The sequence below is a fragment of the Gracilinanus agilis genome, chromosome 2 (assembly GCF_016433145.1).
Source record: "Gracilinanus agilis isolate LMUSP501 chromosome 2, AgileGrace, whole genome shotgun sequence".
In the NCBI taxonomy this organism is placed as follows: Eukaryota; Metazoa; Chordata; class Mammalia; order Didelphimorphia; family Didelphidae; genus Gracilinanus; species Gracilinanus agilis.
This window is the reverse complement of record NC_058131.1, coordinates 688,028,029-688,044,626: the sequence shown is the minus strand read 5'-3', so window position 1 is coordinate 688,044,626 and position 16,598 is coordinate 688,028,029. Positions and strand designations below refer to the sequence as shown.

The 16,598-nt window shown below is 46.2% G+C and overlaps 1 protein-coding gene across 1 annotated transcript in view; it reads left to right on the top strand.

Annotated features, from left to right (window-relative positions):
- The first annotated feature begins 370 nt into the window (after positions 1-370).
- GRID1 (glutamate ionotropic receptor delta type subunit 1) overlaps positions 371-16,598 on the top strand; it is a 1,121,438-nt gene continuing 1,105,210 nt past the window's right edge. The window contains exons 1-2 of the mRNA XM_044660282.1: positions 371-449; positions 3,967-4,122. Coding sequence (XP_044516217.1) covers positions 371-449; positions 3,967-4,122 — 235 coding nt within the window. The remainder of the gene's footprint in view (positions 450-3,966; positions 4,123-16,598) is intronic.

Sequence of the window (16,598 nt, the reverse complement as noted above, 5' to 3'; positions counted from 1 at the left end):
CCCGCCTGCCTTCCTCAGCCTGCCGCCGCTGCCGCCACCTCCTACTGCCCCAGGAGCCACCCCCGCCCCCCAATCTCGGCCCCTCTCCACTGCCCAGCTCCCCGACGCTGTGCTCTAGGCTCCCGGCTCCTGGCTCCCGTTTCACTGGCTCTAGGCTCTGCCGCGCTGCCTCGGGCTCTCGGACCCCCGACTCGGGGTTGCTGGCCGGGCTGAGCGGGCTGAGCGGGTGGGCTCCCGGGGCTTTCCGGGTGCCTCCTCTCCCAGTCCCTTCCCGGCCCTCCCCGACCCCCTTCCTTCCCTATCGGCCTCCTCCCCCCAACCCTGGGTCTCGCCCCGAGCCCGGGCTGATGTGCAGCGCGCTAGGGGGGACATGGAAGTGTTGACGCTGTGGCTTCTCCCCTGGATATTTCAGTGCGTTTCGGTGCGGGCGGACTCCATCATCCACATCGGTAAGAGAGAGCGAGCGCCGGCGGAGAGGAGGAGGAGAAGACGAAGGCAGGCAGGGAGGCAGGCAGGCAGGCAGGCAAGGAGGCAGCCGGCCGGGAGGGTGGGCGAAGGGACGGACAGATGGACGCCCTGAGGGGGCTCGGCTCCTGGCAGAACCCGCCCCCTCCCCCACGGCAGGGAGGGAGGAGTGGGGGGCGGGGGAGATGGAGCGAGGCAAAGGTTGAGGAGGGGGAGGTGGGGGCGAGACTAACTATTTGGAGTCGAAAGATCTGAGCTGCCAGGGCGCTCGGAAGCCGAAGTTGGCAGCGAGCAGTGTTCAGGAACCGGAGGTCTCTGGCTTCCTTCCGCCCTCCGGTCCAGTGGCTCCGGGGCGAAGATGCCGGCTTGAACGCACTCTCCAGATCGCTGCTACCCGGGTAGCCACAGGCGCCTCCTAGGGTAGCAGCTCCTGTGGCCCTGGGGGCCCGGGCTAGGGGCTATAGCCATGTTTGTTTGATAGTATTCTCCTCTTCCATCCCTCTCCCTTAGGATCCTGCTGGGGAGACTGGGGGAGGGGGAACCACAGGAGACGACCCCATCCTCAAGAGTAGGAGTGAAACAGAGACAGGTGGTGACCAAGTTGGCTGGAAAGGATTGAGGAAGCTGGGTTCCGAGCTTGGCTTGTGTGTGCGTGTGTGTCTGTCGGGGTGTGTGTGTGTGTGTGTGCGTGCATGTCAATGGGTGTTGTCAGTGTGTCAGCGTATGCCTGTCGCTGGATTGTGTGTGTGTGTGTGTGTGTGTGTGTGTGTGTGTGTGTGTGTGTATGCAGCTGTGGCGACTGCGACCAGAGCCCATTGACAGCTCTCAATTTTCCCAGAGTCTGAGTCGTGGGCTTTCTGGGGAGGTGGGAGAAGAGAAGAAGGGAGGGAAGGAGCGTGGGTGGATGAGTGGGGGCAGGGGAGAGAGTAGGAGAGGTGTATGTATGTGGGAAAGACGGAGGGGAGTTGAGCTTGGGAGTGAGGTAGGAGGGAAAAGAGTGAGAAAAGGAGAGAGACGGAGATTGGAGAGATGAGGAAGAGAGGGAAGGGCGGGAGCTTGGAGGGGGACACGAAAAGCGCGAAATGGGTGGGAATGGGGGAAATGAAACCTAGGAAGAAGGTCGAGCTAATGAGAAGTTGGGCGGGCGGAGTGCTGTAGGATGAGAACGGAGGTGGGGGTGGCTGTAGGGGCACAAGGAGAAGGGGCGATTGGATTCGGACCCCTTCGGGAAGTGCTCCGCAGTCACCTCCGGGAAGTTGGGAAAGCTTTACCCGAGAGAAGAGAAAATACGCCTGGGAAGTTGGGGTGTGTGTACGAGGTGGTAGTGGCTGTGGCAATAAGCTGTAGTCCTCGTAAGCCGGTTCGATACCTCTCTTTTTTACGGTGTGTGTGTGTGTGTGTGTGTGTGTGTGTGTGTGTGTGTGTGTGTGTGTGTGTGAAACAGAAGAGCAACCAAGAACCGTCCTGAATCCACCTCACAACTGGCACTGGGGAAATCAGGGCCTGGAGGGTGGTAAGAGAGATCTCAGAACAGAAACCCAGGCCAGAGCAGATCTCTCTCCTCTGCCCCCCTCCATCTCTCCATCTTAATCAGCTCCTGGAAAAGACTAACCCTTTTTTACACCCCATTCTCATCCTGCAATACTGGGCAGAGGGTCCGGGAGAGGATTCCACTTCTCTGTAAAGCTGAGGAGGGAGGCAACAGAAGAAACTTTAATCCTACTCCCCTCCCCCCCCCCCCCCCCCCGCGCGCCCAATCTCCCAGCGGGAGAAGTGGAGAGCTGGCCAGCCTGGTCAGCATTGCGGTTCTGAGAAAGGCAGGCAGGGAAACCCCGGTATGCCCCAGCCTCCCCCGGAGCTCTCTGTAGCGCGGAAGAGGACTATGATTGCGGGGGAGGAGGTTGGAGACCTCATCGTAGAGCCATTTTGGGGTTTCAATGGCCCTAGAGTTGGCTTTGAGATGAAGCCCGAAACGTTCTTTGACTTCCCCAGCCCCAGGGAGTCGGAGGAGGCTGGTCTTTCCTGGGGCGCAATGCCAGGGCGTCCAGGATTCTGCGAGACAGTCAGCTTTCCTTCTGCCTTTTGCTGTTGGGGAACTTGGAGGGTTCGCCATCCCTTAGGAGTTGTCCGTGGTCCTGGATCCTACCTGTGAGCTATTTTTCTTAAACGGGAAACCCACCCGGAAACAGGGACTGGATCAGAGCCAGAGCCAGACAGACACTCCTGGGCAGAGAGGATGAGGCTGAGATGCCGAGCCAGGGCACTAGAGAGCCAGAGGGTAGCCCTTTGTGGCATCTTTGTGGCCCAAGGCCGAGCTAACTCGGCTGCGGGTGAATAAGCAGTTCTCTGGTTGGAAGCTCTGGAGGTTGAGAGGAGGGCAGAGCCATTTTGATCCTGCCTGCACAGCTGTCCCGCCCGGGTTTGTAGGGGGATCTTATTCACAGGCTCCCCAACCGATTGGGATCATGTAAAACCCAGTGCCAGATGCCTTCTCTATCAGTGCATCAACAAGCTCCCCAAATAGGACTAGCTGGACTCCGAGGCTCCACTAGGAGAGAATGGCTGCAGAAAAAGTCAGCTTTCATGTCCTGGGGAGAAAGGGGTTAACAACATCTTAGCCCCAAGTCCCAATTGCCCTCCCCTCTCCATTCTTGACTTCTCTCTTGCAAAGAGGCAATCCTAGGGCTATTTCTGAATCTGAGAAGTGGGCCCAGAAAAGGAGAGGCTTTCTGCAGCTCTTAAACTCTTGGTCCACCCTTAGACATAGGAGCTTGGCTCAGTGCATCCTGAATGCCATATCTAATGGATGCCTATCTAACATACACCTGTCCCACTGTAACTTGGCTTCTATGGTACTTGAAACCCAGGTCTATCATTTATATAACCAAGGAGAAGGGTGAACCAGAGATACTCAGAGCTTGGACAAGATGTGTGCACCCCAGGCAGACTTTGAACATTTAGGTCCCCCTCCCCAAGATAACTGAGATTTTGCTGGTATCCATGGGACTTGATTGATCATCAAATAAGTATTTTATTGTCACAGGTGACTTTTTTTTATTATTAAAAAGCATTTATCTCCTCATGTTGGGAAAGTTCTCTCAGTCTCCTTGTTTTACCCTAAGTGGCTGGCTTCCGTTCTTACCCTTGTTATCTCTTCTGGTATCTATGGATTGTGTCTCTCTGTTCATCAAGTGCTGCACTTCCAAGAGGGACAGATAATTCATTGAAATGAGGCCCAGGGAACCACAAGAGCAGCTGCAAAAACAGTGTAGCTAAAATTCCAACCCCCACAACATAGTAACATGCCTGCTACAACCCACACTAATGGTCTGCTCCCCCTTTACCAAGCTAGCTGCCACCAACAACAGTCTGGAGGGAAATGGAGTGGGGTGACCTCGGGGCTGGGGTCCCTCTCCAGGGAGGGCACATTCCCTGGCTTTTGGTCTTCGGACCTCCTGACCCTGTGTCCTCCCCCCTCCCCTTTTTTGGTCTCATTTCCAGGTGCCATATTTGAGGAGAATGCCGCTAAAGACGATGAAGTTTTTCAACTGGCTGTGTCAGACCTCAGCCTCAACGATGACATTTTGCAGAGTGAGAAGATCACCTACTCCATCAAGTTCATAGAGGCCAACAACCCCTTCCAGGCAGTGCAGGAAGGTAAGTGATGCCAGGTGCAGTGACCAGCGCTGCTGTGTTGAGAGTGCTGAGCAGATGTGGAGCCAGTGCTTTCCAGTGCCTGGACAGTGACTGTCCTGACTTAGATGGGATTGTGGCTTTCCTGTTTCTCCTCTGATTTCTCTTCCCAGTTTCCGGACTTCTCTTGCCTCCTCTCCCCTCCCCCACCTTATCCCCCAACGGGGGTTTCCTCTCTTTAGTACTTAAGAGTAGGAAAGAGTGTTTGTCTGAAGAAAGAAAAGGTGCTGGTACTGTTCCTGTGTAGGTTAGTGTGTAATGTGTGGGCTTGTCTGTGGGTGTCCACAGGTATCCAGGGACACCTGTATAGAGTGTAGATATAGGTGTCAGCATTTGGGGCAGTTTTATGTGTGTGTCCTCCATGCCGGGTAACATGCCTCTCCGGAGGTCTCAGTGTGTAATGTATGCATCTGCGTATTCCTGGGTGCCTCTGTGGATCCCGCGCATGGCTCCAGGGAACAGAGCAGTAATGGATGTCTGTGCCTGCACCTGCTTATAAGCGGAGAACATTCTCCTGTCTTGAGGAGTCAATCGTGGGCATGGCCGGGGGGGGGGCGGGTTCTCTGTGCGGATGCCATGTCTGCCTGGAGTGTATAATGTGGCTCCGGGTGCCCCTGCCTCTTGACGAGTGCGTGGGTGTTCTTGGGAGTGCGGACGCCCGGATTTGCATGTGCCCGGGGCTGGGAGCAGCGGCTAGCAGTTGGTTCTCCCTCTCAAACCCTGGATCCAGCCCAGCCCTGGGCTCTCCTCTCTATGCTGGTGCTGAGCCGAGCTGAGCCGAGCTTCCAGCCTGGTGGGCGCAAGGCCGGAGGTGGGCGCTGTTTTACAAGGAAAGGAGCCGCAGTCGAGTAGTTTTGCTTTTACCGCCTCGGCGGCCGCTGACACCTCCTCCCGTACGGAGGGACGCCGCCGGGGCCAGGCAGAGGGGGAGCCCCAAAGCTCATGCTTGGAGCTCGCCACCGTTTGGCTAAGCTTGGGGGCAGGGACGGGGCAGTGGGGTGTGCCCTGAGAGCATAGGGACTGTGCGGGAGCCGATCGCCTTCTCCCCTCGGAGCATCTGGGCCAACACCCCGCTGCCTCAGGGCTTGGGCTTCCAGGACTACAAGCTGTGCAGGGGGGCGGGGTGGGGATGGGGGTTCAGCTCCTGGTGGTGATTGGTAGAGGGCTGGAGAGTAGGCAACAGGTATGTGAGGGGGGTCCTCTCTCTTGAGGACAGGCAGCTTCAAGGTCACAGCTTCTCTGGCTAAGATGGGCATTTATAAAATCCAAAGAGGGCCACCTGCCACCTGCCACCCCTCCCCCCATCCCAAACCAAAAGAATTCCTTTAGGGACACAACATGGTCCAGTAAAAAAGGTACTGACTTTGTGGTTGAAGGACCCCTGCCTGAATCCCGGCTTTGTCTCTTAATTCCCTGGGTGAGCTCAATAAATCACAAGTAACCTCCCTGGGACTCTTTCCCCTTATCTATAAAAATGAGAAGGCTGACTTAGATGGCCTCCAGGTTCCTTCCAGCTCCAATTCTATGATTTCTTCTATTCCCATTGCCTTCCCTCCTAACCTATCTGAGACTTGCCTCTTCCTTTGTGGTAATATGATGTTTTAAGGACAGGGAAGGCTGCCTCACCTTTTAGGAGCTGAGAATTAGGGCTAGATGGGAGCAGAGGTCTGGAACAAGGGTATTTAGCCCGGCACCTTGTACTGGTCAGGTTTGAGAGTCAGAGAAACCCTCCTGGGAGACTGCTTGAAGGTCAGAATGGCCTTGGGGCAACCTCCCTAGGTTGCATGGCCTGAGGCTGGAGAGTGAGCTCATTAGGGAGCTTAGGAAAGGTTGTTCTGAGCTTGGTGGAAGCTTTTGGAAGGTGTTGAATTTCTCTCTCTAGCCTAATGATGAATGTTGGAACGAGGGGAGGAGAGTGGAAAGCTTTGGGGGCCAAAGGTGCTCTGTTTTCCAGATGATTGCCCAGAGATTTGGGTTAAGTGGGATTTGGGAGTACAGACCTGTTGGAAGACCTTACAGAGTGGACAAGGTGTGATAAATGGCAGTCCAAGTCATGTGGCCCAGAGGGAATGTGGCTGTGTTTTTCCTGGGGCCTAGAGACTTGGTTGATCCCATTAATTAGCTCATGTTAGCTCACAACTCTGAGAAGTAGTTGCCAAGCCTGAAAATAATTTGACAAACACATTTGTTGCTTTTTGAGTTTTCACTGAAATTAAGAAAACAAACCACACATGCCTTCAGTTAGAGAGTATTTCCAATCTAATTCCCCACAGGGTCCACATGGCTGTGTCAGCTTGATGGAGACTAAGGGCTTTGGATGCAAGTGAGGGAAGAATATAAAGCACTGATGATCTGGTCTCAGTTTCCTTATCAGTTAAGTGAGGACATTGGACTAGATGGCCACTAGACTTTTCCGGCTTTAATCTTAAATCCTATGACAATATACAGGCACAGGCCTTCAGGGAAAAGCTGAAGACATTTCCCCAGGAATCCTAAAGGTGGGGGCTGGTACAGGACTGACAGAAATGAAGTGGATCTTGCCTTCACTTTGGGATATCAGGAACTGGGTTCAGCCATAAGACTGTTGTTTTCTTAGTGGTTCATATTTCCTATGGTAAATGGTCAGAGGATCTAGAAGGCTGGCTGAGCTAAAGCTTTCTGATTGCTTTATTGTGCCCCTCTGATTGTCAAAGAGAAGGAAATATTGCTGGGTTTACCATAATTTTCTTGATACTGTGGGGGGGTCTTCTCTCTTATTTCCCACCCCAGCTTTATTTTCCTGCATGTTTTCTCTTCCTGGAAATTAGTCTTTCTGCCTGCTAAAGGGGAAGGAAGGTTCATAGGGACATAGTGGAAAGAATATTGGATTAGAAAGGGGAAGACCTGGGTTAAATTTCTCTCTGCTACTTCCTAGATATGGGACTGTTTGGGCATGTTTCCTTAACTGCGAAATATAGGAATTGGACTAAGTGATGTCCAAGGCCTCTTTTAGCTCTAAATTCCATGATCTATTATTTCTCAATGGACTTCAAGTGAGCATCAGGCAGTGAACTCCCTGAGACCTCCCTGGGAAGGGAGAATAGGATCATAAACTAGTATAGATCTCAGAGTTGAGGTGGTTGTGAAGAGAGAATTTTTATAGTTAGTCAAATTCTAAATCTTACATAGTCCAACCTCTTCATTTTTCTCAGGGAGAAACTAAGACCTGGAGTAGTTTAATCAATAATTAAGAGTCTAGGTATTTGGCTTCACTTAGGGCAAAAGGTTGTTTATCTGGGGTTCTCAGATCCCCGGGGGAGTCTTTAAAGGGGTTTGGGAATATGAGTGGGTAAAATGTTTCTTTATTTCAATATTATTGATTTTCTTTGTTATCCTATTTGTGTTATTTTTTGTATTGACAAACATTACTTTGGGAAGGGGTCCATGGGCTCTACTAGAACAAACATAGAAATGTTAAAAACTTTTATTTTAGAGTATAAGTCTTTTGTTTAAACATATACCATAAATAACTTAGTTCTCCCATCACTCCTTTTAGACTAGCTTACTACTACTTACAAAGAGGTTTTGGTGGTAATTATGTAATGGGTTCTTGGATACTTTCCCTCTTCCTTTCCCAGGAAATAAAGTATCTATTTTCTTCTCCTTTCCCCTGATGTTAATGCATGGTCACAGGATTATATAGCTAGAAAAGAAACTTGAAGTTCATCTAGTTCAACCTTTTCATTTTACAGTTGAGGAAACTGAGGCCCAAGGAAGTTGAGTGAATGACCCAAAGTCACATTAATGGTAAGCACTAGAGGTGGACTTTATCTCAGGTCCTCTGATTTTCCATGTTGACCAATTGTTTTCAATTATGTCCAATTCTTTGTGACCCCATTTGGGATTTCCTTGGCAAAGGCACTGGAATGGTTTCTTATTTCCTTTTCCAGCTCATTTTGTAGATAAGGAAAGTGAGGCAAATATCTTGCTTAGTATCATACAACCAGTAATTGTGTGAGGCCAGATTTGAACTCAGGAAGGTGAGTCTTCCTGACTTAACACCTGGATCTCTATCCATGGTGCTACATAGCTGCCTTCTGACTCTAGTACCAGTATAACTGCCTCCTGCATGGTGATAAGTAGGGGACTAGTATAATATGGAGGAGAACCTGTGGTAAAAATAAATAATAATAACTTCATTTGATATTCATAACATTAGGAGTGATCCCCATTTTATAGATGAAGAAACTAAGAATAGGAGAGGTCAAATGGCTTTTCCAGGGTTGCACAGTAAGTAAGCATTTGAGATCAGATTTATACTTAGGTCTTCCTTACTCTAAGTTCAACACTTCATGAATACATGGAACTCCCTAATTAATTGCCTGTAAGGAGAAGAAAAGATGAAGGCTTAGGAGGCTTGTGGACATTTCACAAGTTGGGGAAATACCATCCAAAGATCAGTGGTCCCTTTGGAGATTTGCCAACCTGGGCTAAGAAACTGGAATACTGAAGTTGTAGCTCAAGGAAACTAGGCCTCAACTGGGGTCACCTGGTAGGAGGACTTGAGAACTTCAGATATTTGTATTCCATCATCCTATAAACTTACTTTGTCTCAGAGAGTGTACCTTCTTTTATTGAGAAATGTATCCAGCTGTCCATTAAATGATGGATGCTTCTTCCTTTAAAAAAATCCTCATCTTCCATCTCACAATCAATACTAAGCAATGGCTCCAAGGTAGAAGAGCTGTAAGGGTTAGACAGTTGGGCTAAGTGACTTGCCTAAAGTTACATAGCCAAGAAGTATCTGAGGCCAGATCTGAACCCAGGACCTCCCATCTCTGGGCTTGGCTCTCTGTCCACTAAGCCACAAAACTGCCCCATGGATGCTTCTTTAAATGTTTTTTTTTTCATGATGGCCAAAGACATAGCCTAGACAACCTTCTAATCTGTGAGGTAACAGAAAGCAAAAAAGGAAGCAGATATTGGGACATATGCCCACCCTAGGGGCCTATTCCTGGTCAAACCCCTCTCCTCATACTTTAATGTCTTCATGTAAAGAATTTCTAAAATGATTCTGGAAATTTACTGTCCTTCCCAGAATCCTGGGTGATGGGCACCATCTAAGCTGCCTCGCAGGGAGCTGTTAACCTGTCCATTTGGGATAGATTCTAGTGCCTAATGGCTAGATAAGAGGAACATTGATGAGCCATGTTTTACTGTGGATGTACAAGGATTGTAGTGGCCTGTGGAACAGAGGGTTGATTAAAATTCCCCTGTAGGCTGGCAAATTTTTATGTCCTTATCAACCAGGCTAGGTGAAATATACATTATCATCTCTTTTCCCGCAGTCCCCAGCTTCTGGAATGTCAGATAGGAATGGATGGAGATGGTCAGGCCTTGTTCTGGCTGGTGAGACTGTATCCACATTACAACCCAGTATTTTCAGGGACATTGAAGGCATGTTGCTCATTTTGGGAAGACCTTTGTAATCCCAATGATGAGGTTTTGAGGCTAGGAGGTAGTGGGGTATTATGGAAGGAGCCTTGGACCAAAAGGCAAAAGAATCTCAGATGGATAATATCTCAGCTAGTCAGAGCTTGAAATGACTCTGGAAATCAGATCATGAGTGTCCCAATCCTCTCATTTTACAGAAGAGGAAACCATTATGTAGAGAGGAGTGCCTGTTCCAAGGTCACAGATCTGGGCATTGGCAGAGTTGGGATGAGAACTTATATCTCCTGGCTCACAGTGATGAGGGAGGGCACTGGATTTGGACTTAGAGAAACTGGATGTGAATCCTGGTTCTGCTCTGTATCACCTGGGTGACTGACCAAGTCATTCAACTTCATTGGGTCTCAGTTTCCTCATCTGTAAAATGGAGGTGGAGGGGGATGGGTGACTCTTTCCTGACCTCAATCCTAAGAGGTCATGAGCAGAAGGAGCTGTTGTCTTTATCACATGAAGTGCCCTAGTACCTGCATTGTTTTCCAGAGCTTAGGGCTTCATCTAGATTCTCTGCAGACAGCACATAATTTATTGCATCAGGTCATGGGGCAGGAAAGTAGGTTTGGAGTTTAAAAATTAACTGACTAGCATGCCTGGTGGAGATTAAACTTGCTTTGTGGCAGATATCAGTCAAACTCCAATACAATGTATAGAGGGGTGGGCTCTGGGGACCTCCCTGAGGATGGGGGGTTGGGACAAATGCTTTATAGTTAGGATGGAACAGAAGGGTTTATTTTGGCAAACTGGTTCTCACTAGAGAAGTATGGGGGTCAGAATTTACATTCTAGGTTCAAGCAGTGGTGGGAGATGCATATAGTATTTGGGAACAGAGAGAAACTGTAAGAGGGAAATAGGGAAATCCCTACACTACTCTAAATAGGCAGCCGAGACACAAGGGACAAATGGAATTCACAAATGTGATCTGATTGTTTTGATCTAATGTAGTCCAAGTATACTCCAAGAGCACAGGAACCAGGTGAATAACTCTTCAGAGGAAATCAGGAAAATTGACTTTGCTTGTGCACCAAGCAAGTCAGAAATCTCAACCTCTACTCCTTGATCCTGGGTGTTGCTTTGAGATACCCCAAATCTACAGGTCTCTCAGGTCAGTGGCTTCTCCAACCCTTCAACAAACCCAATTGCCTTTTGAGAAAATTCACTATGTTCCAGTTGGAATCTCAGCTTCTGCCTGTCTCTCTAAACTTCCCAAATGCTTCAAATCTATTTCCCTCTTACAAAATACAATGGGATGATGGGAAACATTATGGGATGGTGAAGAATCTTGGAGCATGGAGGGCTCTGGGGAGAGAAACTAGGAGAAGATTTTGGTCAGGGACATGATGGAAGTAGTAATGCTTCTGAGATGTTTTATGCTGCTCTCTAGCTTCTTGGGAAAGGTCTGTCCAATGCCTGGAACTTTAGATCAGATGGCAGGGTTGTGAATTAGATACTTAGTACAGTGTAACCAGAGGCTTAGATCTTGACCTGCAGGGGCTGAGTGTTTCAAGCTGTTTTCCTTCAGCTTTTTCATACTTCTCTAGAAAAATCCTTGGGTCCTCACACTAGTGGACAGCTCTACTAGAAGGTGAGGGTCAGACCAAGTGGACTCTGTCAAGGAGGTTATAGTAGGAGGAATAATGTTCTCTTTGCATCTCTCTCTCTGGTTGGTGGGAGTATGGGAGGAACATCTTGAAATTCTGAGTGTTAGCAAGGAAATAAAACCAGCTCCAGTCTACTTCTGGATGCAGTGGATAGTGGCTACTTAGAGATAAGGGAATCCATAATTAGTCATCCTTCAAAGATGGACTGTTGGACTCTTACCTGTTTACAGAATAAAAGAATCTTAAAGCTTGGGACCTAGAGGATATCTAGTCCAATTCATAACTGATAGAATTTTAAAAAAGTTGTCCTCTTGGCTCTGCTTGAATACTTCAGGTGATGGGGAGCTTCATACCTCCTGAAATAGTTCCTTTTTGGACACTTCTAATTGTCCCAAAAAACCCTCTCAGGAAACAAACATGGACTCTGTATTAAGGGAGAAAGGAATCATAGGATTACAAACTCTCAGGAAATGACCTTTGTATTATTGACTCCAATTCATAACAAGGAATCTGGGCTCTTTTCGAGATGATCAGAGGAATTCTATATGGGATATTCCTGACTTTTTAGACTTTTACCCTCTGAGCCAAGGTCAGCGTGCTACAGGAATGTGATTTTCTTTTGGTTGAGTAGGCTCTAACTCCTCAGGGAAAACTGGATATAAGAATGGGCAAGATCTCCTGAGAGCCCTGCCTCTGCTTTTTAGGCTGGGAGCTGGGCTGGGGAAGGAGACTCAGGGTTGGTTCTAGTCTCAATCATTTTGAAGATGATGGTAAAAGAACCATGATCTATGCTCAGTGGTTCCCAAACTTTTTTGGCCTACTGCCCCCTTTCCAGAAAAAATATTACTTAGCCCTCTGGAAATTAATTTTTTTAAAAATTTTAATAGCAATTAATAGGAAAGATAAATGCACCTGTGGCCATCACTGCTTCCCTGGATTGCTGCAGCACCCACCAGGGGGCAGTAGTGCCCACTTTGGGAATCACTGAATTCTATGGAGTCAGTATCTGAAAAAAAATTCAGATTTTCCTTCGGCCATGGCTCAGGGGGCTGGTGCAGCTGGAAGTTCAGTTTCCAATGACCTTTCAAATTAATCCATGAAAGAGGGCATTGGTAAGTCACATTTCTTGCCTCTTTCTTTGAATCTCTAGATTCTGACACATAATAGGTTCTCCTATGGTTAGATGATCAGGTTTAGACATTAAAAAATGCCAGAAAAATGAGAACTGTCTTCCTTTTACGTCTCTTGTCAGTATTTACTTCTGGCCTCTTATAAAGGAGAAATTTTGTCTGACTTGACACAAATCTCAAAGATCATGTATATCCCAAACAGCCCCAGCTCCCCTTCATAGTCCATCCTGGATTACTCATATGTACCACCTGGGGGCATCCTCTTTCTCTCTCCCCTCATTTCATGGTGTGGGTTCTCTGGACTAGGATACTGCGGGGTCTAGGGCAGTGATGAGCAACCTTTTGAGCTTGGTGTGTCAAAATTCACCAAAAAACCGAGCATAACTTGGGTGGTGTGTTACTTTGAGAAAAAATCCATAATTTTGCGATATTTATAGTTTAAATAACATCTCTGTATGCGTCTGCATGCATGTCATCGAAAATGGCTATGTGGGTCAGTGCTGACACACATGTCATAGGTTTGCCATCGGGGGTCTAGGGAGTCTTTGTGGTTCCCTCTTTAATTCCCAATTGGGGGTCCTATGCTTAAAACTCAAGTCTGAGGGATTTCTGCTAGAGAAATGCCAGAGGCTGCATCAGCACAGGGCTTATGTTCTTCACACTTCCATCTCCTTCCTCCTCACTTGTGCCTCACATTCCCTTGTTTTCTTTAAAGCTTAGCATCACAACCTACATTAGGCTTTTCCCTATCCCCCAGCTGCTCATTCTGTCTCCCCAGTTACCTGGCATTTATTTTGTATCTATTTATCTGTGTACATATTGTCTCTTCTAATAGAACACAAACTCTCAGAAGGCAACGATAATTTCATTTTTGTCTTTGTATGCCTCGCAGCTAGCACAGTGCCTAAGCACTTAGTAGGTGCTCAATTTGTATCTGCAAAATGATCTGCACAAAAACCTTCTTAGGCTTTCATTTATATGCATAAATTTTCTAAAATGTGAATCCATTTTTACTTTGTGGGCTCATCACCTTGTGATCATAGGATTACAAACTCTCAAGAAATAACCATTTTAGCATTGACTCCAATTCATAACAAGGAATCTGGACTCTTTTTGAAAGGATCAGAGGAATATGAGGTATTCCTGCTCTTTCAGACTTTTACCCTCTGATCCAAGGTCAGTATGCTACAAGAACATGATTTTCTTTTGGTTGAACATGTTCCAAAAATTTATTTCCTCACTGTGTGAAGTTATTCTTTTCTTGCCCCAGATGGATTCAATCTAGTGATTCTAGCGTCAGGGGATTTGGTGAACATGTCTACATGTTTGTATCCAGCCTCATCATGATTTTTTTCCTATTCCTTCTCAGATTTTGCATTTTCCCTCCTGGAGAAGCCTCCCCTTGTAGCCTCCCTTTAATAGCCCGCCTCCAATTCCATTTTCATTCTTCCTGCCTTTTTTGGAACCTTCTGTGGCTCTATGAGGTCTTGGGGGGAGGCAGTGAACATGGACCTGCCAGGCATGGTCTTTTTGCAAAGATAGGATGAATTCTCCTTTGTTTCTAGTCTCCTTCCTGAAGACGCCCACTGTTCAGTTGCATGAGTATCATGACTTATATGGACAGGATTATAATACTATAGTGGGGAGTACCTTAGAACTGTCAACTCCAACTAAGACCTTTATAGAGGTGGGAAGGAAGACCTATTGGTAACTCCCCCAAGGAAATGCACTTAGGAAGTAGCAGAGATGGGATTTTAACCTAGGGAATCTGACTTAAAATCTAGTGCTCTTTGGGTTTTAACCGATGACTCAGAATATGGGGTAGTAGAATCAGTGAACTCAGAATTAGGAAATATGATCCTGGCTATGTGATTTTAGACAAGTCACTTAACAACAACAATAGTAATAATACCAGCTAACATTCATACATTGCTGACTATGTGCCAGACAGTGTCCAAAGCATATTATAAAATATTGTCTCATTTGATCCTCACAACAACCCTGGGAGGTAGGTGCTATTATTATCTTCGCTTTATAGATGAGGAAACTGTGGCAGAGGTTAAGGGACTTGTCCAGGATCACTCATCTGGTAAATGTCTGAGGCTGGATTTGAATTCAGGTCTTCTTGATTCCAGACCCAGTCTTTTATCCATTGTTCTACCCAGCTTACAGAAAACTTGGAGATAAAACCTCTGTTGATAATTTTCACAATATTGCTATAAGGATCAAAGGAAGTAATACTTGTAAAATAGTTTTGAAACTTCTTATAGGGTTATATGGGTGACTAGGTGGTGAAATAGATAGAGGACTGGGCCTGGGAGTCAGGAAGGCTCATTTTCTTTCTTTTTTTTTTTTAAACCCTTGTACTTCGGTGTATTGTCTCATAGGTGGAAGAGTGGTAAGGGTGGGCAATGGGGGTCAAGTGACTTGCCCAGGGTCACACAGCTGGGAAGTGGCTGAGGCCGGGTTTGAACCTACGACCTCCTGTCTCTAGGCCTGACTCTCACTCCACTGAGCTACCCAGCTGCCCCCAGCTCATTTTCTTTTGTTTAAATCTGGTCTCAGATTCTTCCTAGATGCGTGGTTCTGGGCAAGCCACTTAACCTTGTTTGCCTCAATTCCTAATTTACAAAATGTGCTGGAGAAGGAAATGGCAAAACACAAAAAAAGTGTCTTTGCCAAGCAAACTCCAAATGGGCTCTCAAACACTTGGACATCATAGGGTCACACAATGGTGTTTTCTTTTTGATCTGTGATTTTGTTTGTTTGGGGGACTGCTGCCACCTATTCAGATCAACTATTTGAAACCTTCATTTTTATAGAGTTTCTTGGGGACATCAAGAATTTAAGGGAATTGCTCATGGTCACAGAACTGGCATACAGGTCATACTTGAACCCAAATATTTTGACTTCAAAGTCAATCTTCTATCTACTATACTATGTTGTCTCAATGCATTACTTTAAAATTTATTTTCCTGTCATAGTTTGTCTTACATAATTTTGTTCACTGAAAATCTTCACCTTTCAGTAGCCCCAGTTACTGGAGATTTAGAAAAGAAAGTTCTCACCACCATAAAGTCGTTCAGTGTCAGAAGCAGATGTGATGTTAGTGGAAATGCGATTATAGGCGATATGTTACTATCTCCTTTGCTATTATATTCAATTGACCGTGGGACCTCTACACTTGAATTTTGGCTGAATGCTTCTCCTATTAGAATGTAAGCTCCTCAAGAACAAAGATTTTCTTGCTTGTCTGTTTGTATATCCAGTACTTAGCTCAGTTCTTTGCTATAATAAACACTTAAATGTCTTTTCATTCATTCATTCATTCATTCATTCATTCATTCATTCATTCATTCATTCATTCATTCATTCATTCACTTCTGCCTTTTAGAAGCCTAGTTGTTACTTCTTGCTGTTTCTTTTTCTTTAAGCCCTTACCTTTTGTCTTAGAATCAGTACTGTTTATTAGTTACAAGGTAGAAGAGTGGTAAAGGCTAGGTAATAGGGATTAAGTGACTTGCTCAGGGACACAGGAAGTATTTGAGGCCAGATTTGAACCCAGGACCCACTGATTCTAAGACTGGCTCTCAATCCACTGATTTAACTTTTTGTTTATTCTTATTGGCTTGGTACCACACAGAAGAGCTTCGTGTGATTTTCTCCCTTGAAGGGTTTGTATATGTGTGTGTGTTTATGTTTGTACTTCTTTCAGATCATTGAAATATATCATATATACCCTATTCCATTCTTTATTTTTTTTTGTGACTATGAAATAATCCTGAGTGGTTTGAAAAGACATCTTTTCATATTTGAAGTATTTTTTTCCTGGGCATTTGTAGAACATGCTTTTCATTATTGAAATAGTGAAAATCAACCACCATATACCTTAGGGTTACAAGTTTATGTTTCTAATCTCTTATTTTTCTTTAAGTCTCTATTTCTTTGGAAATATTTTTCATTTTTCTTCTAAATTCTATTTTGATGTTTGTGTTTTTCAAATCTGCATCGAGAATCTGATTTCTGTCCTAATTAAATTCTTAATTCCTTCTTTGAAATACTTTATTTCCATTTTTAACCATTCTATGTTCCTTGATCTCTGGGGAATATACAAAATTGCCTTTTTGACTGGAGTGTTCTGGTTCATTTTCCTTCATAATATAATGCTTATTCATAATATTCTGGTTTCTTTCAAATTTTTATTCATTCTCCTATTCTAAAGAAT